The sequence below is a fragment of the Corvus moneduloides genome, chromosome 7 (assembly GCF_009650955.1).
Source record: "Corvus moneduloides isolate bCorMon1 chromosome 7, bCorMon1.pri, whole genome shotgun sequence".
Taxonomy (NCBI): Eukaryota; Metazoa; Chordata; class Aves; order Passeriformes; family Corvidae; genus Corvus; species Corvus moneduloides.
This window is the reverse complement of record NC_045482.1, coordinates 18,527,602-18,553,264: the sequence shown is the minus strand read 5'-3', so window position 1 is coordinate 18,553,264 and position 25,663 is coordinate 18,527,602. Positions and strand designations below refer to the sequence as shown.

At 38.4% G+C, this 25,663-nt stretch overlaps 1 protein-coding gene across 6 annotated transcripts in view; it reads left to right on the top strand.

The window, feature by feature from the left end:
- Positions 1-25,663, top strand: part of RAPGEF4 (Rap guanine nucleotide exchange factor 4) — a 157,335-nt gene that overhangs the window by 51,898 nt on the left and 79,774 nt on the right. For 5 of the 6 annotated variants that reach the window (XM_032114866.1, XM_032114867.1, XM_032114865.1 and 2 more), the window contains 2 exons: positions 24,271-24,343; positions 25,400-25,464. In XM_032114866.1, the coding sequence (XP_031970757.1) occupies positions 24,271-24,343; positions 25,400-25,464 (138 nt within the window). Of the gene's footprint in view, positions 1-1,468; positions 1,490-24,270; positions 24,344-25,399; positions 25,465-25,663 lie in introns of those variants that run through there. The other variant, XM_032114871.1, reaches the window with a different exon arrangement.

The following is a 25,663-nucleotide window of genomic DNA, read 5'->3' as shown; positions in this document are numbered from 1 at the left end:
CAAGACAGTTGAGCAGGGGTGAAGAACAGACTTCCTGAAGGAACTGAAGCGCTGCAAGACTGACAGAAAGCTGTTAATGCAGTATAGGTCTCACCTCAAATGTAGAGAGCATGTGATCAAAAATACAAGCCCACTTGCATTCTTTATTATTTGAGAACATTTGTTCCCATTGAACTCAGTCTTGAAGGCACTGATAGTGCTTTTCACTCCAATATGTTCTCCCTAATTGACTGTATTTTTATTCATGTATGTACATAAAGTCCTCCCAATAATCTAAGCACAAAAGTTCTGTGTAGAAAGAATTTTACTAAAAACTAGATGTTAGTGTGCCAAAGGAGACTAGAGTATCTCCTGGGATTCCTGAGTAGATGGGAGGAGCTGATTGCCTCAGGCATAGCCCAGGGCCATTAATTACAGCTAGTCATTAATTCTCCTGTAGTGCCCTGTGCTGATGCCACTGTTCTGTTACAACACAGAACTAGAAAGCTGTCTGACCTATGGACTTTGATGGGTTATGCTCTTCTTATAATGATTACTTATATTTCTCAATGCTCATTACTGAAGTTTTCATCAGAGTTTCAGTTTGTAAGCTTCGTGTCTTTCCAGAGAGTTAGTTTTCTTTGTTACTCACAGGAAGCCTTTAAATAGCTCTTGAAAACACTATAGCCTGTATGAGGTATGCTCTGTATATTGAATCCTGGGAAAGTGAAATGGATATAAATACTGTCTAAAGATAACCAGTATACCTATTTTCATACCTAGAGAAAATGCAAATCGAACATACGGTTCCCTTACTCTGTGGTTGCCATATAAGGCAAAGTGCAGTATAAATTCTAAGGACCAAAAACTAAGGATCTAGTTTTTGGGTTGTTTTTGAAAAGAAAAAAGTCTTGAAATTGTAATGAGTTTATTTCAATTCCTAAAGAAATGCTAATAAAGGACAGATTAGTTATAAACCATTTAGAAGCAACTTCCATCATATGCCCTTTACATGCATGCTCATGTATTCAGCACTACACAATAAAAGCATTGCTGGACTGATTGTAAAGTGCAGGAGGAAAAAGTTCAAGAGCAAGAGACAGCCCCCTGCTCCCAGCTTAGCAGATCATGTGAACACACATGACTCTAAGCAGCAGAGTTTAGGTAGCAAACAGCAGCTGTGAGAATTTCCAGATTGCTAGACTTGCACGTCTGTTTAAATTATCTTAAAATGGTTTTGCTGAAGAAGAAAGTTATTCATCTGACCTTTACGTAAAGTCCTTCTTTGTCAGGGATCCCAAAGTGTTTTACAGATGCAGAGATTTAGCACTGACATGCACATGTCAGAGGGAAAATTAACTGACTCATTGATGGTTACACAGAACTTTGGCAGTGCAGAAATATGACTACTGATGGGCTTCACTACTGCTTTCCCTGAAGGGCCATACAGCAGCACTGCGTAGCACCCCAGTCGGGAAGCGTGAGATACTTTACTCAGCTGAAAACATAGGTGAGTTGACAACACTCATAGCCTGTATGAGAACAACTGTAAATTACTTTAAAAAGAGAAGAAGCAGCAGCTGAACTCTATAATTAGCACTTGTGGTAAAGACATGGATTTGTATTGCTGAAATGTGAAATTCCAGCACTACACTGATTCCAAGAAACAGGGTATAACGTTGTTTGAGGGTTGATTTAGGATAAATAACCACTTGCTAAGGTGTGCTTGTGCTCATTATTTACCCAGCTGGACCTTGTTTACTTTATGAATTCAATATTGATCACAGGAGTGTTGGGGCATATTAAAGCAAAAGAGGATAGACTGTCTCTGGGTATACTAAAATGTCTGAAGTTTATAGAATATATTTGTCGGAGAAGTTGTACTTAAAATTCAGTAATGGCAGTATGGTAGAAGATTGTTATAGGGATTTTTCCCTCTACTTATATGTTAAATCTCATTGACCCTTGTGCCTATTTCATACCCATGGTGGGAGTAGAGTCTAAAGCCAGTGTTCTTCCATTTTAAAAAGACAAGCTGGAATTCTTTTCCATTCAGTTATGTTTGATAATTTTTAACATTTCAGGATGGGTGTTTTAAAAATGCTTTATGTTGTTCCTTTTCCTTCCTCTGACTTTGCTTTTGCAGTTTGGCTTGCCACTGTGCAGGAGGAGAAGAGATGAGGGAAGGAGGAGGTAGTAGCACTCTTTGCTGTGCCGATTTAACCCCTTTCCACCGGCTCAAAATAAATTCTGTACAGTTTACAGGGCTTTCAGAGAAAAAGAGAGGTGGGAGGGAGAGAGGGAGGAGGGGAAAGAGGAAGAAGACAGGAGAGACAAACAAAGTGAGAATGGGAGGAAACCTTTGCCCTCTGGGGTCATTATGAGGTCAACATGCATCCATCACCCATATGAAAAAACCTGTAATATAAATTAGACCATTTTACAGCATAATGAGGATTTACTCTCCTACAACTGGGACTTGGCTAATAAAGTCTTAATTTCATTTTTCTGTGACCCAATAATTTTTAAATACTGCCCATGTTAAATGAGAATTGATTCAGCAAACAAGTCCCTGAGAGACTTGTGTTTACCAGGTGAATCACAGGAACTGACTGATCCTCTGATCCTGTTGTTCAGTGACGTTACTGGTCAGGCTGTACCGGGTACCCCCAATTGACCAAAGCAATCCTGCAGACACCTACAGAGAATTGTTCTCACTGTCAGTGCATGCACAGTACTGAAGAATTCATGTGGAATTAGTGGTTTATCTCTTTATCCCAGAAACCTGGAAGTAGTTTCCTCTGTTACAATTCTTTTTTCGTGACAGATCTCCTGTCTGTTAGCTTTAATCATCTGTGGGGTCTGGAGTATTCCAGCCCTCAGTTACAAAGGTTATTCTATAGATAGGAGAGTCTGAAATGGAAAGTGTGGAGCTCTGTGATCACCTAACATAGTAGAGCTGTGTGTGTTGTACACAAATGAAGATCTGAACTACCAGTATATACAGAGACAGCTGGAAACCATTGGGCTAAATCCATCCACAGATTGTAGTGACTTCCTGCTCCCCGTCTCAAATATTTCAGAGAGGTACAAGCAATTCTTATGTGCTGTTCTCAAGGAGACGTCATAGCAGTTTGATGGTGACTTACTGCTATTTGAATTTATCTGGTTTGAGTTTCCTTTTTCTTTGAAAGGACTTAAACTTTTTTTAAACTTCCTTCCTGATGTTTGTCTTTTTTCCAGATTCCAAAATTAGATCAAGTCACATTTCCTCATGGAACTTCGGCTTCAAGGAGGCATTGAGCTATTGCAGCCCCTAGTCTGAAGGTTCCTGCTCCAGTGGATGACCTGCGCTGTCATGCACAATATCCAAAAACAATTGGACAGTGGCAAACTTTGAAAGTTAATGCATGTCCTGCTTACTGTCCCATCCCCCTCAGCTTGTGCTTTCTGACACTTGCTTGATGTTGCTGAGTCTTTTTTGTTGAAAGTGCTGTTTAGTCCATGACTTGCCTGCTGCATTCTCGTTTGACCTGTTAACTGCTAAAGCAAAAAAAGTTATTTTAAGAATCAGCTTGTCAAAGAGAGCATATCTCCTCCCTTCAAAGACCTCTAAAGATTAATATTTGATTAAAATGTGACTGCAGCATTAAAATGGGTGCCCTGTGTCTTTTTACAAATGAGTGGCTGGCAAGCTTGTGGACTGTCTAGTTTTTAATTGGAAAATTACTCTGTTAGTGCTTCAGGGGGAGTTGCAGGGGAGGACAAGGAGTTAGATGATTTTTAGATACATTCATTACCACTTTTATTCCTAGAGATAGTCTGAAGGTGACTAAATCCCTACATGCATCCACAGATTCACTTTAAGTTTCTGCTCTGGAAATGAAAAGAACATGCTCTAAATCATGAAATAAAACCCCAGGTCCTCACTTGGGCAACCTCGTATCAAAAACAGGAGGCTGGATTTATGGTCATTTAGTGGTAGCTGTACCTGTGACCCATGCAGCTGCTACACTGTTCTTTTTGCCTGCCTCTGCCTGCTGCATTCTTTTGAGTTCCAGTGAATGGCTGCTGATAAAATCTGCTCTCAAAAAGGTTTTGAGACCCAATGCCTGTCCATTTTTATACTCCGATGGATCAGAAAGACAACCAAATATTTAGATATTACTATGTGCTCTACGGAATACTCTGGGACAGTCAGTACAGAGAGGGAAAATAATGGGTAGACTCAGCGTACAGTTACCTAGATAGCACTATTAAGAACATTTAACACTCTATCAGTCTGCTGCAGAAAATACCATGGAATAGGGTATCAGAAGAGGAAAGAAGCACAGCTTGGATCTGTTTAATTTTACTTTGGAATTTGAAAGTCTTGATAGCACTTTGTGAAGAGAAGGCACTGTTCCATTTGATGTGTATGAGTTTGATATTGCTACCTTTGCATCTGTAAGTAGTGTAATCCAATGTAACAGCTCATGAGATTTCAGATAATTCACAAAAGGGCTTCAGAAACAGCCTCTGATTATGTCTCTTGTGTTAGTGTGGGGCTCCTGTGAAGGTCTTTGACTAATTATCTTTTCTCAGTAGTTGCCTGCTGACTTTTTATTAGAAACAGAACAGCAGAAAAATTTCTAAAATGAAAGAATAAAGACTGAAGGGAAATTGTTATTTTCCAAGCACTCTCTTCCAAACTAGGAAACTTGGTAGAAGTGAGATATCTGGCCAACTTTTTGTACCTGGATTCTCCCAACAATGTAGACAGGCAAAGGACTATGGATTGCAACTGCAGTCAGTGATTTTTTTTTTTTTTTTTCCCCCCAATGTGCTCCATGATCTGGAAGACAGACAATTGGGAATGATTGATTAATCTGGATATTCATCTTCGTACAGTTGGAGACAATGAGACATTGCCTGCAAATTCAGGGCAGATGGCAGTCAACTGTCATTTGAGCTTTTCTTTCAGTGGAAAAGAGGACATTAATTAGAAGAAAGATCATACAGATCTTGAATCACTTTCATGTTATATTTTTCTTTTCTGGCTGATGTTAATTAAATCAGTTCAGTGAGATACTCTGAAATGCAGTATGGAGTAGAGTATATGCAGTATGTACATACATATGTATCTTCGTTTCCATTGAAAGGCTGCTAAAATTTTATTTCTAAGATGTAAAAACAACTTTATGTAACACTGGAAAGCAAAACCAAATGCTGTGTTGCTTTTTAGAGGTTTGTAGTATGCTTTGGTTACTTTTGTAAATGTCTAACTGGTCTACTGCAGGAAAATGTGGATATTTTTTCATGGTACCAAAATGAGACAGATATTGTCTCAACACTCACCTTGTCCCTTTCTGGCTGTTCTTTCTTGGCTGTGTGGCAGTTTCTAAAAGACCCAAATCTGTTCACTGATCCCTGTTCACAGAAGGGCCCTCTTCCCAATCTTTACAGACCTGGCCAAGAAGGTGACATGTTGGGCACAGGAGTGGGAGCCAGTGGCTGGCAGGGCATAGGCCATTGTTGTGTTGAATGCTTTGTATTGTGGAACTATGGCCAATAGCCATGGGCTGAATGGGAAGGTGTGAAGGGCTTGGATGTAATCCAGTGGTTCTTCAGAAAGAGAATTCTAAGAAAAGAGATCTGTAAACAGACTAAGATCGTGTGTTGCCACTCAATATCATCAGTGTCTGCTACAAAGTTTTAAAGCTGGGAATATAGGTAATTAGATGCTGATGAAGATTGACTACAGGAGGGAGGAAAGAGGGTCTAAGAGGGTTACAAGAGGGTGGTATTGGATAACTACATCCATTACTGACCTGAACTCCTTGAAAAGTACATTAGATGGAGTTGTACCTAATGAAAGCTTAGCATGTGAGATGTTTGTTGAAGTAGGAATTACTGTGCTAGGGGGAAAAAACATTTCAAAAAATGTTTTGTTACAAATTTTATTTATTTATTTTATTTGCAAGGTTAGAAAAAGGTGCAGCTGCAATGACTTCTCTAGCTAACATAAAAGTCTCAGTGTGTTCATTCCTCTGCTCTCTAAGGACTTCCTGATTTTAAGCAGTAGCTTTGGTTTTACTAATACTGGGGATTTCTGTCACCTCTTAAACGGACACAGGAGGGCCAGGACTGGGCTTTTCATTGATTTTCAAGATAGATTTTGAAACATTACAGAAGTGTTTTGAATCTGGCCTCTCCTTACTGTTTCAATGCCCCAAACACAATGGACTGGTTGTCACCATCTTTGTAGGCCTGGTCTGCCTGGAAATTTATAGGGTTAGTCATATGGCCTGGAAATGAGACATATGCAATAGTACCTCTTTAACATTAACAACCAGTGCTCAATATCAGCTATATGTATCATGTACCCTTCCAATTTAAATTGTAATGTTGTGAAACAACAGCAATAGCTCAGTAAAAATGTATTTTTAAAAAAAATGCACATGGTTGATTACATTATTGGTCTAACCAAAGTATTACTGGTTACTACTCCAGGTATGTTGTCCTGGATTTGGACAGAGTGGAGGCCTGTGTTGAATATACAGTCCTTGTGATGCTGCTGGACAAGAAATTTTTTAGGTATAATGCAATTGTAATTAAAATTCCTACCAGTCTTTTTCTGATGGTTTTCCCATATAGTCAGGAGAGCCTTGTCAATCTCTAGTTACCCTTGCACTCAAGTTCCTGTTTTTGTGCCAGCTTGCTCACCCTTAGCTATACTCCTGTCCTGGGGAGACAGTGCTGGCTCACCAGACTGGAGTTGCCCTGAACAGCCCAGCATAATGGTTGAAATTATGGCTGCTGTTTTGGAAGCTGCCACTGACATTAAACGAAACAGAACTGGCCCAGCACTTACTGCTTTGGAAAAGCCATCCTCTTTGGGAAAAGCACTTTAATTCTAAATAAAACATTGGGTTGACTTTTAGCTCATGAATAGCACTTTATTCTACTTGAATAAATATCAGTACCGACAAGTAACCACATCGTGCCATGACCTTATATAAGTGCGTGGCAACATTCCAAGTTAATTTTGGCTATTATTTCCACAAACACATAGGACAGGCTTTTGTAGGTATTTGATTCCTATTTAGGCAGTGCTTTTGCAGATGGGCTGTAAAACAACCTAACAATTATCAAGGCTCCATGGACTGATTAGTTATGCCTTCAGACACTGACAATCTCAGATAATTCCTTTCCGGACTCCTCCTGAAGACTTTGCATCTTCAAGGAGCATGTGACAGATGGGTGTTGACAAATGACTAAAGAGCTATAATTTTATGAAAAGGTTTGGAAAGCAACATTGCTTTGTTAACAGGGAAAGTTTAAGCAGTTAAAAATTACTGGAAGACGAATACCTTCTGATCTTACTTTTGTTCTTCACAGTCCATGAGGAAGGGCTGTCTACCAGTGTATAATTAGGGAAACAAGTTTTCTTCTTGTCTCACTGTGCCCATGATCAACCAGTCTGCTTTCTGCTTGGAGAACTGAGTGAAATACCTTGGAAAACTAAATGAAGCTTCTAGTGCTACTCTAAGATCGCTCCTGTGGCACTGTCCCAGCTGGCGTTTGCTTGCCCTTGCCATGTACTCTCATTGCAAAGGTGAACTTCACCATCATGGTTCTACGTTTTAAGACTGCGTTGGAATAGGGGGCCATCTTCATTTAATAACCCTCTTACTGGAGTTGGAGTCTTGGTAAAGATAGATCTTAACCTCACATGATAGCCCCAAGTTCTCATATGCCTCTAGTGGGATTCTTAAGAGGCACAGCACTTAGGTAACTGTTTCTGAATGCTTAAATATATTTAAATTATGTTTCTGGGTTCACTGAATGTCATTGCTGTGTAGTTTCTGAAATGCCTGAGTTACTGCTCTAAGTGCAGCATGGTTAAGTCATTCTGGTGCTTTGGGAAATTTTGTACCCTCAGCTTGCTTGCTGGTTAAATAGGGAAAGTTATTTTGTTGCAGATGCTTTGTGTAGACTATCACCCAAAATATTAACATATGGAAGCATATACTCCTGCCAGATTTATCTTGACATTTTTTATTTAATATAGGGAGAAGCAGATTGAGATTCATATTAATGTTTGATGAAAGGCCCTCTCTCTCTCTCAGTGCTCTGTTGCTATACAGCAATCGAATCCCACAAACTTTACTATGCTCTGCCAGGAGATCTGCTAACCTTTCATATAATATGTAATAGGTGTTATAGCCTATAGTGTTGCAGAGTTGTTTTCCGTACAGGAGGATTCTCAGCTATTTTTTTCTGCTGCCTTGGTAAGATTTGTAGTTGTTCTTTCTACAGTGCCAGATGTTGTACATAAAGTAGGAAATTATATACTGTTCTCTTGCTTATTGAGCAGAGAAAAGAATCTACTTTTAAGACCTAGCTGGGAGACGTTCCTAGAAATGCCAAATTTAAAGAGAGAGATCAAGTACAGGAGATGAGAAGGCAAGACAAAACTCATTTGAGTGTGACTATGAATGCAAAATCTCAACTGAAACACATCTGATGTACTGACATTAAAGGGATTGTACTGAATACATAATCATTGTGGATATATGCAGGGGGTTTTGTATTGTAAAATAATCAAATGAGTGGTTCTTTGTACACTGATGGGGATCTTGGGAGAGCTCTAATGATCTGGATTTAAAGAGATACCAGCCCAATTACGTACTGTGGTATTTGTCTGTTCCTGAAGGAATGCAATGCCAGAATAATATTATGTATATGTGGTCTTTAATCTGTGTATCTTGAACCATTTTACAAATACTAAGCGCTTAATTCAGTAGCACTCTGCTGGGCTATGTTCACAAGCATGGTGATGCACTAAATACAGAGATCAAATTGAAGAGCCTGTCATGGATAACCCCAGTGCCCATCTGGCCATGCCTGGACTGCAGGTTGTTTTTATTTGGCCTACAGTTTTTTCCTGTCAGGTACTGGGGAGCAGCTGGTTGGCCACTATGCTGCTTAATAGCCAAGTATCTTGTGCTGCAAGTATCAGGCTGTTCCAGTGTCTGCACAGTGAACTCTGCCACCTGTCCATGCAGGAAGAGAGTATGGCCTGGGATGTCTGGCAAGGGGCCACCACAAAACTGGTCTCTGGATGCCATAGCTGCAGAGGTTTGACCATTCTGCTGCAAGGCATCAGAAGAGAACAGCAAAGGAAGACATCAAACATACTAATTCTCATTAGTAAGCAAAGCCTGACATGTGACATTGAGAATTGTAGTTTTAACGGGATGCCTCTTTTATCTTTCAGAAATTTCTAAAACATACTGATAAATTCAGAGATGATTTGGGTCAGGCTCTTAGTAGCATTTTCTACTATAGACAAAGCCACTTTAGGAGTTCTTTGTATGCATGGGTGTTACTGTTCCTTTTACTGTTTAGGGCTGTAGTAAGAGAACTAGATAAAATAGCTCTGTGAAAGTTAGAGAAAAGGCAGTGAAATTGTCTGCTGGGACTGCTGCTACAACAAAGAGTGTCAATTGAGTACAAAGTCTTGTCACTTTCAGCTTTCATCTTCTGGTAGCTTGAAACAGCTTTACTGGCCACCGTCATCCTTCTGCTACTGTATATACTCTGGAAACGTCTCCTGAATTACATCTCTATTGTTGTAGCTAATCTGATATATGAGCATCATTTGAGTTTTGCACCTCTTGAAAAAAAAGTCACACTGGCCTGAAGTTGGAGTAACACAGGTGCATCAGACCCTTAGTTTCTGTTTTGAGGCAGAGCAAATCAGCAGGTCTGTGCTGGCAGCCTTGGTCTTGCTTGGCATCTAGGTTACATCTGCTCTTTCTTGCTGACTTCTTTATTATAAAGACACCTTTGAACACTTGCAGCAATTTTCCTTTTTAAGAGACCAGATTTTATCCATGCTATCGTTGACAAATAATTCCCTGTCAAGTATTCAGGCACTAGCACTTTTTCTTCTTGTCTGGATTTTCCCACTGTTTCTCTTTGCAGGAAGGATTCTATCTGAAGCTAGCATTGCTGACACTTACTGGCCGGTGTAGTCATCCAGTAGATCTGCAAGCCTGTTCATGCTGCTTTTTCTGATCATATCAGATCTGTAGTAGCTGTCAAGTTTGCTAAACTTATGGGTTGCCACTGATGCGAATTTTTGATTTATGATTTTGCCATGAGAAAGACAAGACAATATGTCATTTCTATTTCATAGAGTTCTTGTTTACTACTTTTGGAACCTGTGACTTCCCAAAGCTTAGAGGTGAAAACAATTTCTGAAATTGCTAGGTGATTCTTCTGTAGCACAAAGGATGTGGTGGGGGCCTTTTTAAGTCCTGTCCATATCCGTGTTCCCTCTGGGTATGGCACTGAAACAGAGCCTGGGAATAGAAGAGGGCCAGGACACGGCTGGAATGTAGGCTGTATTCAAGTCGCCCTTCCCAAAGATGAAATTTCCCACTGCAGAAATTAAAAAGGAGTCTCCTGAAGGTTACAGTGTAGTCGGACATCACGTTTCCCAGTTTGTACCTGTTTTGTTTCAAATGTCAATTATAGTGACTGAATGGCATACTTGGGAATATGGCAGTGATCTCACGAGATTTAGTCTTCAGTACTAGCTAGTGGACAATGGGTCTTTTTTATCTGAACATGGATGATCATTAGTGCTATTGGAACAGATCAACGAATGCAAATCAGCTTTGCTGAAGCCAGTGAAACTGTTAATTGATATCAGCTGGGCATTCATTCCGACACAGGTGAATATCATGAACTTCAACTCCATAGGAGATATGCAAGGAATAATCTTGTACAACAGACAGAGATAACAGTGCCCGTTTTATCTAAAAGATACCAAGATTTTCACAAAAGTCTGAAGTTCATAAAACTGAAGAGACAGTATAATGCTAAAATTACATTCTGTGATGTTCCTTAAACAAGGAACTAGCAGTATGTAGGGAAATACTTGTAAATTGGAAACTAGCCAGTTAAATATGTTAGGCATGTATGTACAGTTTCCTCATTGTTTGACACTGAATTCCCCTCAGTACTGCCAAAGGAAAACAGATCAGATAAACAGAAATTAATGCACGTGAAAAAATAGTTCTATTAAATGGAAAAAAAAATTATTGCCTTATTTTCCATGTGTTTGATTTTTATTACAATATGATTTGCAAAACTTGTCTCTAATGTAGTTCCAAAGTTTTAAGATACCAGAAGAATTATGTGAAGTGGATCTAGATGTGAAGGCAGCTTTTTCTCTCTGTTAACAAAACATTTCTTAAAGGCAGTTCTGTAGTTACACTTGTGGCCTTGTTCTCATATGCAAGTCAGTTGATTCCTCTGGTGCCTCGTAATACTCAAGAACCATGGACTCTTGCAGTGTGACTCATGCTGTAGCTTATTTTACTGTATAGTCTATATAAAGACTTTCTTTGAATGGTGAGTGGATACACAGTGTCAAAGTGACAATAACAAGCTTTGTCTGTATTGCTTCACAACAGAGAAAGAGCCCTACAAAAATAGATTGACGTGCAGGATGTTGCAAATTAGGTAGCCCTTCAATTAAGACATCTAGCTCTAGTATCACCAGTGACCTCGTCTTGTCTTCTAGAGGGACTGAAAGTCTCATCCCAGTATAGCAGTACACTTGCTACAAAAATCATTCTTCTTGCTGTCAGAAAAAGGATGAAGTATATCAGATTACTTCTCAATAAAACCTGCTTTTTTAAAATCAGGACTGCATAAGAATGCTCATGTATATTTTCCATCACTGCAACAGTAGGCAATAGCAGTGCATTCCAAGCTAGAGCTGCCTGGTTTTGGGTGCTCAGCACTTTCAATACCAGTATCCACAAAAAACTGAAAAGTTACAACTTTAGGTCATCTGTGCATGGTCTTAATGAAAACACTTAGAAGAATTGCTAATTATAAGAACTGAAATTGCAAAATAAAGTCAGAATATAATCACAGCCAGTGGAAATGATCAAAAAGTTTTTCTGTGAGAGGGAGGAGTGAAAAAGCTTATTTCGTTTTTGTTTTTGCTCTTTCCTGCTACAAATACTGCCATAACTTCCCTGATGTATCTGTTTGATGGAAGACAGTGTATGTGGTGTTTGGAGTTACACCTGTGAGGATTAGCCAGCTGGCTGTTACCCAGTGAAGTGGCATGTCCAAGAGTGCTGCCCTCTTTTCTCTTAGTAGCGACACTTTATTTGGGACCTCTCTCCTATCACTAATTTCTGTATAGCTTCTAGGACCCTGTTTGAACCCTATCTCAAATTTGGTTAATTTTTTTCCACTGAAATCAGAAGAGTCTGTGAAGAAGGGGGGAAAGGGAGGAATTGCCTGCTAGGCAAAGTTTGCATTTTGTTAGGAAAGCAGGGGAGCAGAACGAAGTACAGGAGGTCTGACACGTGGTGGCCACAATTATAATAGAAACAACAATTAAAGTTTGTTTGGGTATGCTTTTGATGAGAAGGTTGGGAAAATCGCCAGGAACTTTGCACTGTTAAAGAAATGGACAGAAAGATGAGTGGACAAGATGCTTTCTCCTCTCAGCTGCCACTGCATAGCCAGATTCACAATTATTTACTTCATTCTCCTAGCAAGGCTTTTTGCAAAGAGTTTTGTATTGCCTGTGTTGGATTTTCAAAATCTGCAATACAAGTCTTAAACAATCCATTTGTCTTCATATGCTAATCTACAGAAATTACTTAAAATCATAGTGCAGTAATATCACGCACTGTTACTTTTCTTCTTTTACTGGAAACCGATTTAGTTTGCTCTCCATGTAAGAACAGTGTATTTATCTAGTACTGGTGTTTGCTTTGTGTAAATATTATTCCTTGTAATACATCATTTCCAATTGGTTCAGAACAACAACAGCCAGGGCTCATGCGATGCAGGTGGTGGGGCCTCCCCAGCACAGCCTGGTGTATTTAATACTGTTTTTTCATCCTTTAAATAAAAAAAATGAAACATGATTCTGTAAGGTATGAGCAGGAAATACAAAGGTATCTAAAAAGTGAGTTATTGAAAACAGTGGACTAGAAAGATGTTTTACTTCCAAAATTGATGATCTGGTACTGCATGCCCTAACTTAATGAAATCTATCCATCTAGTGGTTAGGTTGAGATTTCAATATGCTAATGAAATTATTTTTAGCCATGTGTAAGGGGATACCCAGAAGAAATGGCTGTTTGCTGCAGTGGAATGGAAACACAGAAGTTCAGAAAATTATTTCAGTTCCTAATGAATTGTCTATCAAATAGATAACTTTTAAAACCAAATGTAAGTTTTAGAATATACTTTTAAAAGTCAGGTCTTTCAGAATGACAGCCTAAATGCCACAGATGTTTCACTAAGAGCATCTTTTAGCCACTTTGACAGGAGTTGTCTTAGTGCAAGAATCAGCTTTTCTCATTGCCTCTCAAGTTGGGGAGTATCCTTCCTAAACTGCCTCGCAGAACTGCTGTGTTGTTACATTCATAGTATGTGGCTAAGTTCAATGGTGTGTTAGAAAGTCATCAGTAACCCCCTTTCTCTTTCTCTTATAGTTGATTGTTTATAGTCTTCCATCATCATCATCATCATCATTTGTGTAGTCCTACATAAACTTAAAAGCTGGGTCTCTTGGAATCTGGTTGTATCTAGTTACAACCCTGTCTGGGACAGGGTTGGCTCCATTTTTTTATTAGTTGCATCCCTTTTTGGTGGTACAGCTTCACTGCAAAAGTGTTGTAGCAAATACCATTTGAAAGAAAGATGGGAAAGTATTTCCTAAGGCATTTTTGTTTCAGCCTTTGGAGGTCTGTCCTACAATGAATGCCAAATCTGTGAACTTCTTGTTCTCAATTACCTCATGCTCCAATATAATCATACTTGCTTTACGTGGAGAAAAATCCCTGGTGAAACATTCTCATCTTGGGTTTAGTGAAATCGTGCCAATCTGCATCTTTTGTGCTGTGTCACTTGCCTGCTTGCATCCTGCCCCTAACTGCACTATAGATGTTTCTGTTTGGAAGGAGGAAGAGACAGGATCTGACCTTTTATTTTGTGTGTAGTACTTAGCACAGGTGGACCCCATTTCAGGACTCTTTTTGACAAAGGAGGAGACTGATGTTATGCTCTCCTCTGTTCACCATCTTTCTTTTTCTGGAAAGATTATTATTCAGTTTAGTTCTGTAGTTTACCTTTCATTACGTTGTGTCTTCGTTTTTCTCATGTTCTTTTTGTTTCATTTTTCTCTTTTGGTAATGTGTTCAGCCTTAAAATCCCTTTAGGATTTTTTTCACTTAAGAAACTCAACGGTGCATTTTCATTACCGTGCCCCACTGCATATCTCAAATGCTGCTCTAATCTTAATGATAAATAACATGACAGATTGTAGGTAGAATGAAGACTAATAATGAGGAATGAAAATCAAGTTTACAATTTTTTATGTTAATACATTATATTGTGAAGGAAATGCCTATTCAGAAAATGAAATAAATAGAAAACAAAAGCTTTTTAATACTAAATTCCTCCCCACACTGAGCTGTCAGCTAGTAAAACTAGTCTATATACTTGATGCTCAACTCAATTGGAAAAAATCCACAATTTGAGTGATTTTTTAATGGTAACTAGAAGGATTTGGAGGGGGTTTTTTTACACAACTGAATTAATCTGTGAGAATGTTTCATCATTTCTTTAACCAAGTCACTCTTCAGAATCACAGAGTAGTTTGGACTCTGCCTAGTGTATACTGTTCTAATCCTTTAAAACTCACATATTCTATTTTCTTCTAATTTTTCTTATAATTTACATCCCAGAGCCACATAATGAAAAATACTGCAAACATTTAGCATGCCTCACTATGGAAAATAGAGATTAAGCTTGTGACTGGATAATTTGCACAGACTTGTTGTATTATGTGCTGTTCATCTCAATCTGCATAGTCTTTAAGCCTAAACTGTCTCAACACCAGCCAGATTTAAGGAGCCAAGCTTCTGCCTGTCGTGGAATTGTATACCTGTTTCTAAGACATCAACAGATAGGACAAGAGGACACAGTCTTAAACTGCACCAGGGGAGGTTTAGGCTGGAAATCAGGAAGAAATTCTTCACAAAAAAGGTGATTGAGCATTGGAACAGGCTCTCCAGAGACATGATGGAGTCACCATCCCTGGAGGTATTTAAAGAAAGACTGGATGTAGTGCTTAGTGCCATGGTCTAGTTGACAAGGTGGTGTTAGGTCATAGGTTGGACTTGATGATCTCAGAGGTCTTTTCCAACCTAGTTGTTTCTGTCACTCTGTGAACTGCTTCTTCAGTGGCAAAAAGAGAGAGGAGGGACTTTGTTGTTAGACATATCCATAAGCCGCTTCATATTCTTTTTTTGTCCTTTATTTTTATAGTGTGCCCTCTCCCTTGAAGTATCTTCACTCCTAGTGATAAGTGGATTGAAGGAGTCTATTTAGTCTATGTATTGCACTCCCCTCCTGCCCTTCACCCATTGTTCCCTAAAATATTTCCACTCCTTTCCTTCTTATTTCTTGTTATTTTTTCTTTCTTTTCTAACATTTAACTTCCAGTGGGACTTTCTTCCTTCTTTCCCACCCCTGTGTGCCTCCATTCCTCACTATCCCCTCTTGTCATGAGGTTTGAAAATGTTTCTAGGGCTAAGCTGAGATGAATACTGTTACTTTACTTTTTTACCTAAGGAAAGGGTTGTACTACAAGCAGTCACAGCAGGACTCCGGGTTAGAGCTGCAGAACAGCATTTGTGTGCAGGCTTTTTCAGTCTTGGGGAGGGACTGGCAGCTAAATAAATTGTCTTTGATTTGAGAAAGTCACTTGCATGTGCACATCAGTCTGTAGGAAAAACCTTGAAAACTGCCCCATCTGAATAAAGCTGTTGCATTGCAGAGTGTTAATGCAGTTTACCTAATCCTTACGTTACGGCACAGCTGAATCACTGTTACTAATGTTGCGTTTCAGTTTGATAAAAGTCAATCATTCCCATCCAATACATTTTGGAATCTTCAGACAAGATGCTGTTGTACAAAAAGAGATTATGTTTAACAGACTGTTTAGAGGTCTTTATATGGAACTTCAGACACAAGAGCCATGAGATGTTGGACTGTAAATGTGAATGTAAAACCATGTAACTAAACACTGTGTTACAAAATAGCTGAAACATTATTGTGAACTCCTGTGGGGAAGTACCACACGCATCATTTACTATAATACAGTGTGCATGGAAGGGACTCCAGATTTGAGCAGCTTTGACCCATGAGAGGTTTATGCTGATGAGGTAATTCCAGTGGTGTCATTGCAAAGACTGCTGGGTGAATTGGAGGCCCAGGTGTCCTGTTAAGTGATATCAGTCTGATTGTGAGTGATTTTTCTGTCAGAACACACTCTTTTCTATCCACTGGAAGGAATAGACTGTTCAGTCATACTTGCTGAAATATAATTGTTTACTTTGTCTTTACATTTTCCCCTCTTATTTTGTATTGTACTTGCTTTGATTTTTCAGCAGTGTTTCTGAGGGAGCTGAACAAACTGCTTTTAAAGCAGCTCACACAGTAATCAAAATAATATATTAAAAGCATTGATGAAAAGCTAATGTTATAAGGGAAATCATATGTTTACGTATTTACACTTTTTAAATATCCTTGTTATTATTATGTGCAATTGAATAGAAACAATCACTTTGGAGAATTATCCATGAAAAGGAAGCCTTTGATATTAGATGAGTATTGGAAGTTGATGTATGCTTGTTTCTGTGAGAAGCAAAAACAGTGTTAGATTGACCCCAGTGAAATACTTAAGAGGTTTGTATTGATTGTAGAGGAATTAATATTTAACCCAGAATTTCCTTCCAGATGAAAACAAATATCTAGACTCCTGTGTTCAGAGGTTATAAATATGAAAAACAGAGTTATAGATCAGCTCAGCAGTCTGCTTTTTCTTTATTTGTTTCAAATCTATTTTTAAATATGTATATAATGAGAGGGAAGAAAAGAAACTGTTTACAACCATGAATAAAGCCACTGCTGTGCACAGTGTCATAATAAGGCGAATATGTCATTTAAGTTGCACTTAAAACCTACTTTTAAGACTTAACTACTGCAGAGACCTTGTGGTGGCCTTACAGAATTTTACTACGGAGTAGTATGACTTCAGCCCACTGTCAGAGCACAGCCTGCACTAGGAGGTTTCCAGTTTTTCTCTATCACAGCAGCACACACCTAGTTTAACATCCATTTCTTCAGATGAAGTCTGTTTCACAACACTCATGCAAAGATACCTTGGTCATATGTATCAGGCCTTCCGTATTTACAAGGTGGCACTCTCAGGGTGGAACAGGAACTTGGTTTAGAGATTCTTGCTGACTTCCAGCTTACCAAGTACACACAATCCTTGTTTTTTGCTTGCTTTGCAGGCTTAGATATGTGTTCAGAAACAAGACACTTATGTTGCCACAATTACAGAATTTACCATTCTGTCAAAACACTTTGCAAACACAAATATCTCTCTTGTATGACCTTTTGTCTCAGCTGAAGCTCTGCTCCGGAAAAAGTCAGGGATGCGCACAATATAGAAGAAATACTGTCGGAGGCAGCCTGTAGCTGCCCAGGTGAGGAACTGAACAAAGCCAGCCTCAGTTTCCTATTGCCTGTTTTGCAAACTGAGATCGTCTGAAAGAGCACACCTGTGCTTATCCACTCATTGTAATAGTGTATGTGAAAATAAGAGGTATGACTGTCTGAAGGTAAAAGGAAGTATTTTGTGCCTGAGCTTCAGGAAATTGTTCTTCCTCTTGTGCATGACCCAAGAGATGATTCCAGACTTGGCTTGGTCTAAGTCCTGTTAATGTAAGTTTAAAGGTTGGCTGTAGTGGTAAGAAAAATTGTGTTTAAATAGCACACTTTTCTTAGTTGTTCTGCTCTTTGTTTTTGACATTTATCTGCTGGCTTTGCTAATAAAGATGCAGGTTTACAACTGTTATTGTTGCAGAACAGTTTGAAGAAGAATGAGTTCTGTTCTGTCACTGCATTGTTCAGAAAATTCCAGCTAAGGTGTGATTTGCTGCTTCTCTCCTACATGTGATAATGAAAGAGGAAGGAATGAGAGCACAGCTTTCTTTTATGATCTTATATTGAGTTTGAAGCACTGTTGGTGACATCATCATTTGATTTTAAAGATACCACTGTGAAGAAGTAAATATGAAAATGTATAATGCTCTTTTTCAGCGACTTTTGACAACTCAAACTTCATGTTAAAGGCAGTTAAGTATTTTTTTCCTGTAAATGCATTATCTATTCTATGTTTACACAACTGAAGTAAAAGAAAACACATAAATCAAATGGATTGTTTGTTCTTCTTTGTATGTTTTCTTTGTCCTCTTTAAAGTAAATGCAATCTTTCCCACCCCTCCTTGCCAAGTCCTGTCTCCACCCAAGTGCATTTCCTGAGCGGATTTCTCTAGGAGACAGAATTGGAGAACTGTATGATGGCATTTCTATATTTAAGTTAGATGGAGCAGAATAGGCTGTGTAATTTGCTTAATCAGTGCCCATGCTCTAATTTCCTTGGATGTGATTTTTTGCAGTGCAGTCTTATCTTTGGCTTTCTATCTGGTAGCCAAGTCTGCTATTTGGCGTGATTTCAGAGAGTTTGGTGCTATTTTCTTCTTGACAAAATATCAAGGGGATTCTGTGATAGAGCAGATTCTGCACACAGAGCTTTTCAAGCACGATAAATTGATTTAAGTGGGAATGTGACAGAAAAATATATGCCTCCAAAATAAAGAGATGGAGTAAAATCTAAAGCACAGTTGATTAGAGCCAGGCAGAAACGTTCAGAAGATGGTAAGTACGTAAGTAAATGAAAAAGATGCAGATTCATCTGTTACATAAACTGTACCTGTTCTGGGATCAGGATTCAGCAATTTTGGTACAGGCATTTCCTGTATTTATTTTATCTGAATATGACTCAATGGTGCTTCACTTCTGCTTTTTCAGACCTTGTCTGTCACATTTTAATGACTTGATAGACTGACATATACAAACCAGTCTGTTTCTGTTCAGTAAGTTGTGGTAAGATCTTCACATGGATTATTTTCTATTTTTCCACAAAATATGTTTTTGCTATTGTAGCTTTACATTTTCCTAATATGTCTTCATACTTTCCTTCAGAAATACATCAATTCTGTTCTCTTACCTATACTTTAAGTGACAACAAATATTTATATTCTGTTAATGACAAAGGCAAACATTTAGCAATAGGCAGGATACTTGGTGTTCTAGAGTGAAGCACCAGCTTCAAACAATGATTTCTTATCTAGTGTTAAACAGCCATGGGTTAGGTCCTTCTTGTGATATCCAGTTGTGACATTGACCTGAATTGTATGGAAATTTTCTGATTGAGCGTTTTTAGAAGCAATACACTTGGTAATTTGTAAACATTGTAGGAAGACGGTATCTGAAATCAGAATTAGGCCGAGTCTGCTATGGGTCTCAGAACATACTACTGGGCAAAAGCAAGGGTGTTCTTTTGTTTTCCCCTTTGTAACAAGATTGGGATAAAAAAATCTCTAACAATATGATAATTTGTCTAGGGTGGTTTTTTTTTGTGAAAATCTTAAGAACATTAGGCACTTTTTGTTGGAAAACAGAAACGGATAGCAGGCAGATGACCTGAGATTTTACCCATCTAATGGCAAAAGTCTGGATTTTGAGACAGCATTCTCCATTTGATTTGATGAGTGAAAAGAGGGTCCAAAAATCTTCATGGGCTCTTTCTTTCAGGGGCTTTTGTTCTTATTGTTCTGGAGAAAAGAGCAGAAACAGTGCACCATGGGAGTGGCGTGCCCTTGTGAGTAATGCTCATGAGGGAGGTGGTTCATTGCCAACTTAGAGGAAGAGCAGAGTTGTACTGAGAGCATCAGTGATCAATTATTTATTGTCAAAAGAAAATAGAGAAGCTGGCTCACATTGTCAAGCTACAGCATATATTCCCCAAGAGAAACCATTGTAGAAGTATTGACAGCTGGTACAGGAGTATTGCAGAACTCAGGCAATAGTCACAAAAGGAGCATCTGATGAAATTGTTACACAAGGTTTTGAAAAATACGTGTGGAAAGGTCACCTTGATGTTTGGCTTAGGACTTCTACACCTGAAATTAATTGTTTTGTGTTACTCCCAAGTTTGCAAGTAGTGCGGGCTTTGCCTTGTCACCTTCTCTGCTGCTAGTTAGTGGTGGGCAGAACAGGAGGCCTCAGAAATGGTGAAAAATGACAGTGATTGAGATTATGAGTAGGGGAGAAAGAGAAGGGAAAAGAGAGATCATGTATTGAACCGAGCCCATTTCGAGGTCAATAAAACTTTCTCCGGTGTTACAAGACACTTAATTCCTGGTATCTGGCCACAGATTCCTAGTATCTGTAGATTCACTGTGGCGTGGGGAAGCATCAGAAGCCTGAGTCCCCAGTGCTACAAACCATCACTGCCTCGGTCCTTATTACACAGCCCTTATTGGCCAACTGCAGAGCTGCTGCCCTTGGGGGAGTATTTGATGTGGAACCTGTGTTCAAGTCTTTATACCCAACGTGTCTTCCCTTCATCAGTCCTGAGTCTTTCCCATTAGAGTGCTAAGGTTTTGGTATACAATGAACATGGACAACAAAGGCTCATCCATATTCTTTATGTGTATCTGGCTTATTCTGGAATGTTTGTGAACAGGTATTAGCTCTTCACTACTTGCAGCAGAAGAGAAGGGACTAACCACAAAGATCAAAGACATCTTTTATATACTTTGTTTATGCTATAAGCATTTCTCAGGAATTTAGAGATAGCTTGCATCAGAATTACAGTAATTGCCTTTCTAAATACTAGCACATAAAAATATATCTAATTATGTCCACAGAGTTGAAGAAAACCTATTGTAGTCATGAAAACCTATGAGACAAACTGCAGCTAACTACAAATAAAGTCTTAATATGAGCATGCAAAGAAACACACTGAAAAACCTGACAATGAGTGGCCTTAGAAACCATTCCCCCACACCTTCCCAGTAAGGCAAGCGTGTGATTCTGTTTCTTCCTTTTCTCCTCTACCCAACTGTTCCTTGTCAGTAGCTGTCTTTGCTTTAGGCCATAGCAGTAGCTGAAAAGGTCAAAACGTGTTAATTTTCACCACTGCATGAGTATGAGGCGGTCAGCAACTGGAAAGAAAATACTGTCTTTATTACTTTTGCTGTCAGATTAGATATAGGAATTGTCTATTATTTAAGCTGTTACATGATAGAGTTTATAAATTGGTAGAAATCTGAAGGCAGAGTGAATAGGTCATTGAATGTAGCTTTAAAAACTGCTATCATGTTGGATTTACAAAACTTGAAGACTTCTGGTAATAAACAAGCGTACAATGATTTAATGATAATTGTTGCTATCTCTCATAAGGAAAGCCTTTCCAGGCTTTATACCACCTGTGGAATACCTTTGCAAAAGCCTTTTGTAAATATCTAGTCTGTTAATCTTCAGGATGGTTTTAAATGCCACCTATGAGTATAATTTAACTTACTGAATTTTATTTTCATTTACAGACATTACGGTAACAAGATAGGTCTCATTATCTGAGCTTTCAGAGATCTCATGCCTGGAACTTCATTATTCCATGTGATACTGGCAAATCTTTATGCAATTACTTAGGTCTGTCTTCACATGCTTAGGTTTCCCAGCAAACAGTGTTTCCCTGACTCCTTGAAATAAGTTTCCCTTGACATTTAATTTGGCTGATGAGGTGACACAAGTTTAGGCATAAATTATACCTTTTATGTCAGCCCACACCCACTGAGATATCCTCATGAGAGACCATGTGTAGGCAGTTGTATCAGCCCTCCCTTCAGATACCCAGATATAGAAGGAAGTTTCATTTATACAGAGGTGCCCTGGAGGAGTATGAACAACTGAGATTTCTGAAGGCATGCCTTGAATTAATTCCTCTTCTGGTAATGCTGTTTGAACTCCTTCACAGGCAACACTGCTCGCAGGGTTGGCTGTATCAGACTCATAAGTGCACTTATCCCAGGGCAGAGTGGGACCTTCATGCAGAACGTGACAGAGCTGACATATTTGGGAGTGGTACCGAAATCCTGTGTTATCTATCAGGAGTCTCTGCTTTTGTTCCTGGTGAACTTTGGTGTCCTGAGCATGAGGTGTGCCTGAATGGGATTAGATGCCTCCTGTTAAGTTGTATATCTAATTCTGGCTTACTCTGCCTGTAGGTTTTTTCTGAAGCTGTGCCCTCATATCTTTTGGAAATTGTATGCTGTGTTCTATGTTTTGCCTCATGAGAATAGTAATCAGGAAAAATACTAGAGAATTAACCAGAAAAAAAAGGCCATGCAGTATATGATGGCTGTGGACACGGTATAGGGAATAAAAGATAAAATTACTCTCTTCCCACAATTGAAGTTCCTTATAAAAGTGGCTTAAATGTGGACTAGTATTTCTGGGAAAATGCTATTTTGGGAAAAACAAAATGAAGAAATTAATATCAGCTGAACGATGATGAAGAAGAAGAGAAAAACATCTATACAATTTGGTTTTATCTTGTTCCAAATGAAACATTGCAATTTTCCATCTAAAAATCACATTTCAAGACCAAACTCAGTAGAAGGTAGAACAAAGCATTTATCTACTGTTTGAATAAAACGTTATTTCAACCCCTTGGGACACACTTTCATTTTTTTTTTTTCATTTGGCCAACCAAAATGACTTTTTCCCTCAGTTTATATGTGTGATTTACTAATTGAACTGAGAAAATAATTCTTTCTTATGTTCTTCCTCTGGTTGAGTTCCAGGCATGGGACTGGATGCAGAATATAGGAAACTGAATGGTTTGGGAAAGAAAATAGGGGAGTTTTATCCTCAAATGAAATGGCATTTGTTTTGTGTGACTGACCAGGGATATAGCATAGATTTGCTTCTACGAGTATTCAGCTGGATTATGGGTGAGATTTAAATAATATGTTACTAAGCTTTACGATGTAATAGCTTGTCTAAAAATAGGATTGGATTATTAAGATTAATGTAATCTTTGTAGCTTTTGTTATTATTTAGAGTGCAAGACATTCAGTCTTTAGTGCTAGAATTTATGATATTTTCATTTCCATTTCCAAGAAAAAGAAATGTATAAAGGATAATTCAAGCATTTTAAATTCAGCAGGCAACGTTTTAAAAGTGAGTACACCCAAACTCCATAGAGCAAAGGATAAAACTTTTAAATTAAAATTGCACTATAAGGGACATTCTCTGTCTCAATTATTATGTGTGCTTAGTTGAAACCTGCATGAATTTCAGCTGGTTGATTGTTCACGTTGAGCTCACTGCACACCCGAAGGACTGTATGACGCATTCTATTTACGTTGAACATCAGCATCCCTGTTGCACAAGCTTGTTTTCTGGCAGTTTCAAAAGGGAGTTATAATTGTTTATCCTTAACCATGACAGTAATATAGTGTGATTGGAAACAAAAATGTGTCTCTTATTCATTGAATGATTTGTATTTGATAAAAGGACAATTATTTTCCTTTGGTGTTATTTTTGTAGCTTCTGTGAATTTCCTAAGCCTTAGACAGAGCTTTGAACCTTACTGATGGTGTCATCAGCATTCACTGAAGAAAAATACTAGTTGCTGACATCAGTTACAATTATGTAGCTTATAGTGGTATAAGGGACATTATTTTTACAGTTACAAAGTTTCATCTGCTAATACAGTTTTTGTGTGAGGATATACATAATATGAGGTGTTTGGTTTGTGTGTTTCATAGCCTTGTAGCTTCTGAAAACCAAAATTAGTGTCTTGGATTTCAATGTTCAGAGTTTTCACAAAACATCCTGTATATTTCAAATCTGACACCAAAACTGTTGTTGTATGTGATTTTTATGAACCCTTAGCTTGCCTCCATTCCTGTAATAAAGTAGGTTTCTAGTTTGAGTTCAGATGAGTGGTGTAATTTCAAATGAGCTTTAAAACAGTCTTTGTGGGAAATCACACAGCTAAGTAAAATATTGATTTATTAGTACCCTTAAAGTCATGCTTTGGGGAAGAGGAAAGAGGGAACTGGTTTAGCACAACTTTGGATGAAAGAAAAGCAGTGTGTGCTCCAGTCAAGAACACAGACCTTGTAGAGTCAAGACGTTTGATTGCCTCATATTTCATGTGTGCATGAGAAGCACAAGGCTGGAGACACACAAATGTAAGTATTACATATTCCCTTGAATGGCTTTATACATCCGTACCTGACCGAATGTGCCATCGCTGTCTTTCAGAAATATCGACAGTATATGTCTGGACTTCTCACTCCTCCTTATGGTGTTATGGAAACTGGCTCCAACAATGACAGTAAGTATGAGAAATTAGATATCAGGTGGTGGGCAAGCAAACAAGAAAAGGAAAGAGAGGGAGAGATGGAGATTCTCTGGGTTTGGGTGTTGAACTTTAAAAATTTAATTCAGTTTGGTATTACAACTGCAGTAGTATAACTAACTGCATGTAGTAGAAAACACTTTGGAACTTGCCTAACTGCCTTCCAAACTGTATATAAGTGTTTACAGAGCTGTATAAAAATCTGCCTGTTGGCTAAAACATAGTGGATGATGTCGTGTAGCATTTTACTACTTGTGTTACATGAATTCCATGGAACGTGGCCATGAGTCCTGCTAGTAAAATAAATATAACAAACTGTCTCAATTTTTTTAGTTAGGATGGGCTACACAACTGGCTGTAGAATCTAGGTTAGTGCTTGAGCTTGCAGTAAACATGCTGCTCTCCAACCTTTGTTACATAGCTAAATAATTTTGGTTACGTCTCTGCCTCATGAGAACCTGTCAAGCTGTGGGATAGTGCTGTACACATGAATCCAAGGGCAGCCTTTGGAATTCATCACTTACGTAAATCAAAACACTTCTGTTTATTTGCTAGGGATTATCTAGATGCCAAGCAGGGCAATATCTGATGGCTAGCAATTGCATCTGCAAATTTTGTCCCCTATGTTACATGTTCAGTATGTTTTCTTTGCAGGATAATGGTATAGCATAGCATAGCATTGCTAATTAGTGCAAACTCAATGTCACATTTTACTGCCATGTACTGAGAGACAGGTAATGTTAAATGAAAAAGCGTAAATAACTCCTGTATACATGCTTCAGGTATTAAGTTTTGAAAAAGTACTGTGCTTAGCAAGCTGTTTAAAATATTGACACAAATTAGCTTTTTGTCTTTTTTGTGTTTACTAAGGAAACTTCTTTCTGAATAAATGTTTTGCTCTTTAAAAATCGCAGATTAATGTGTGTGTTATCAAAGTACTGAACCCTCAGATACCCTATTCTACTGATAAGTATCTTCACTGTCACTTAAAGAATGTACAGTATGTATTTATGTTCTGTATTCTTTTTTTAGGAATGCCAGATAAAGACAGTATGTCAAGCAGTGCTCTTTGCCAAGTTTCTAAAAATTGTAATAAGGTAAATCACACACAGTTTTGCCCTTTTTTTGCTGGAGGGGGAGGTTATGAAAAATGCAAAAGTGCAGCATTGAATTGAAAGTAACTGAGTGCAAATGGTTGGTGCTCTTGAGTACAGTATACAAATTATAAGAATGCCTTAGACATTGTATCATTTAACTGAAGAAAGCAGCTGGTTCAGGATTATTACCAAGTGTACT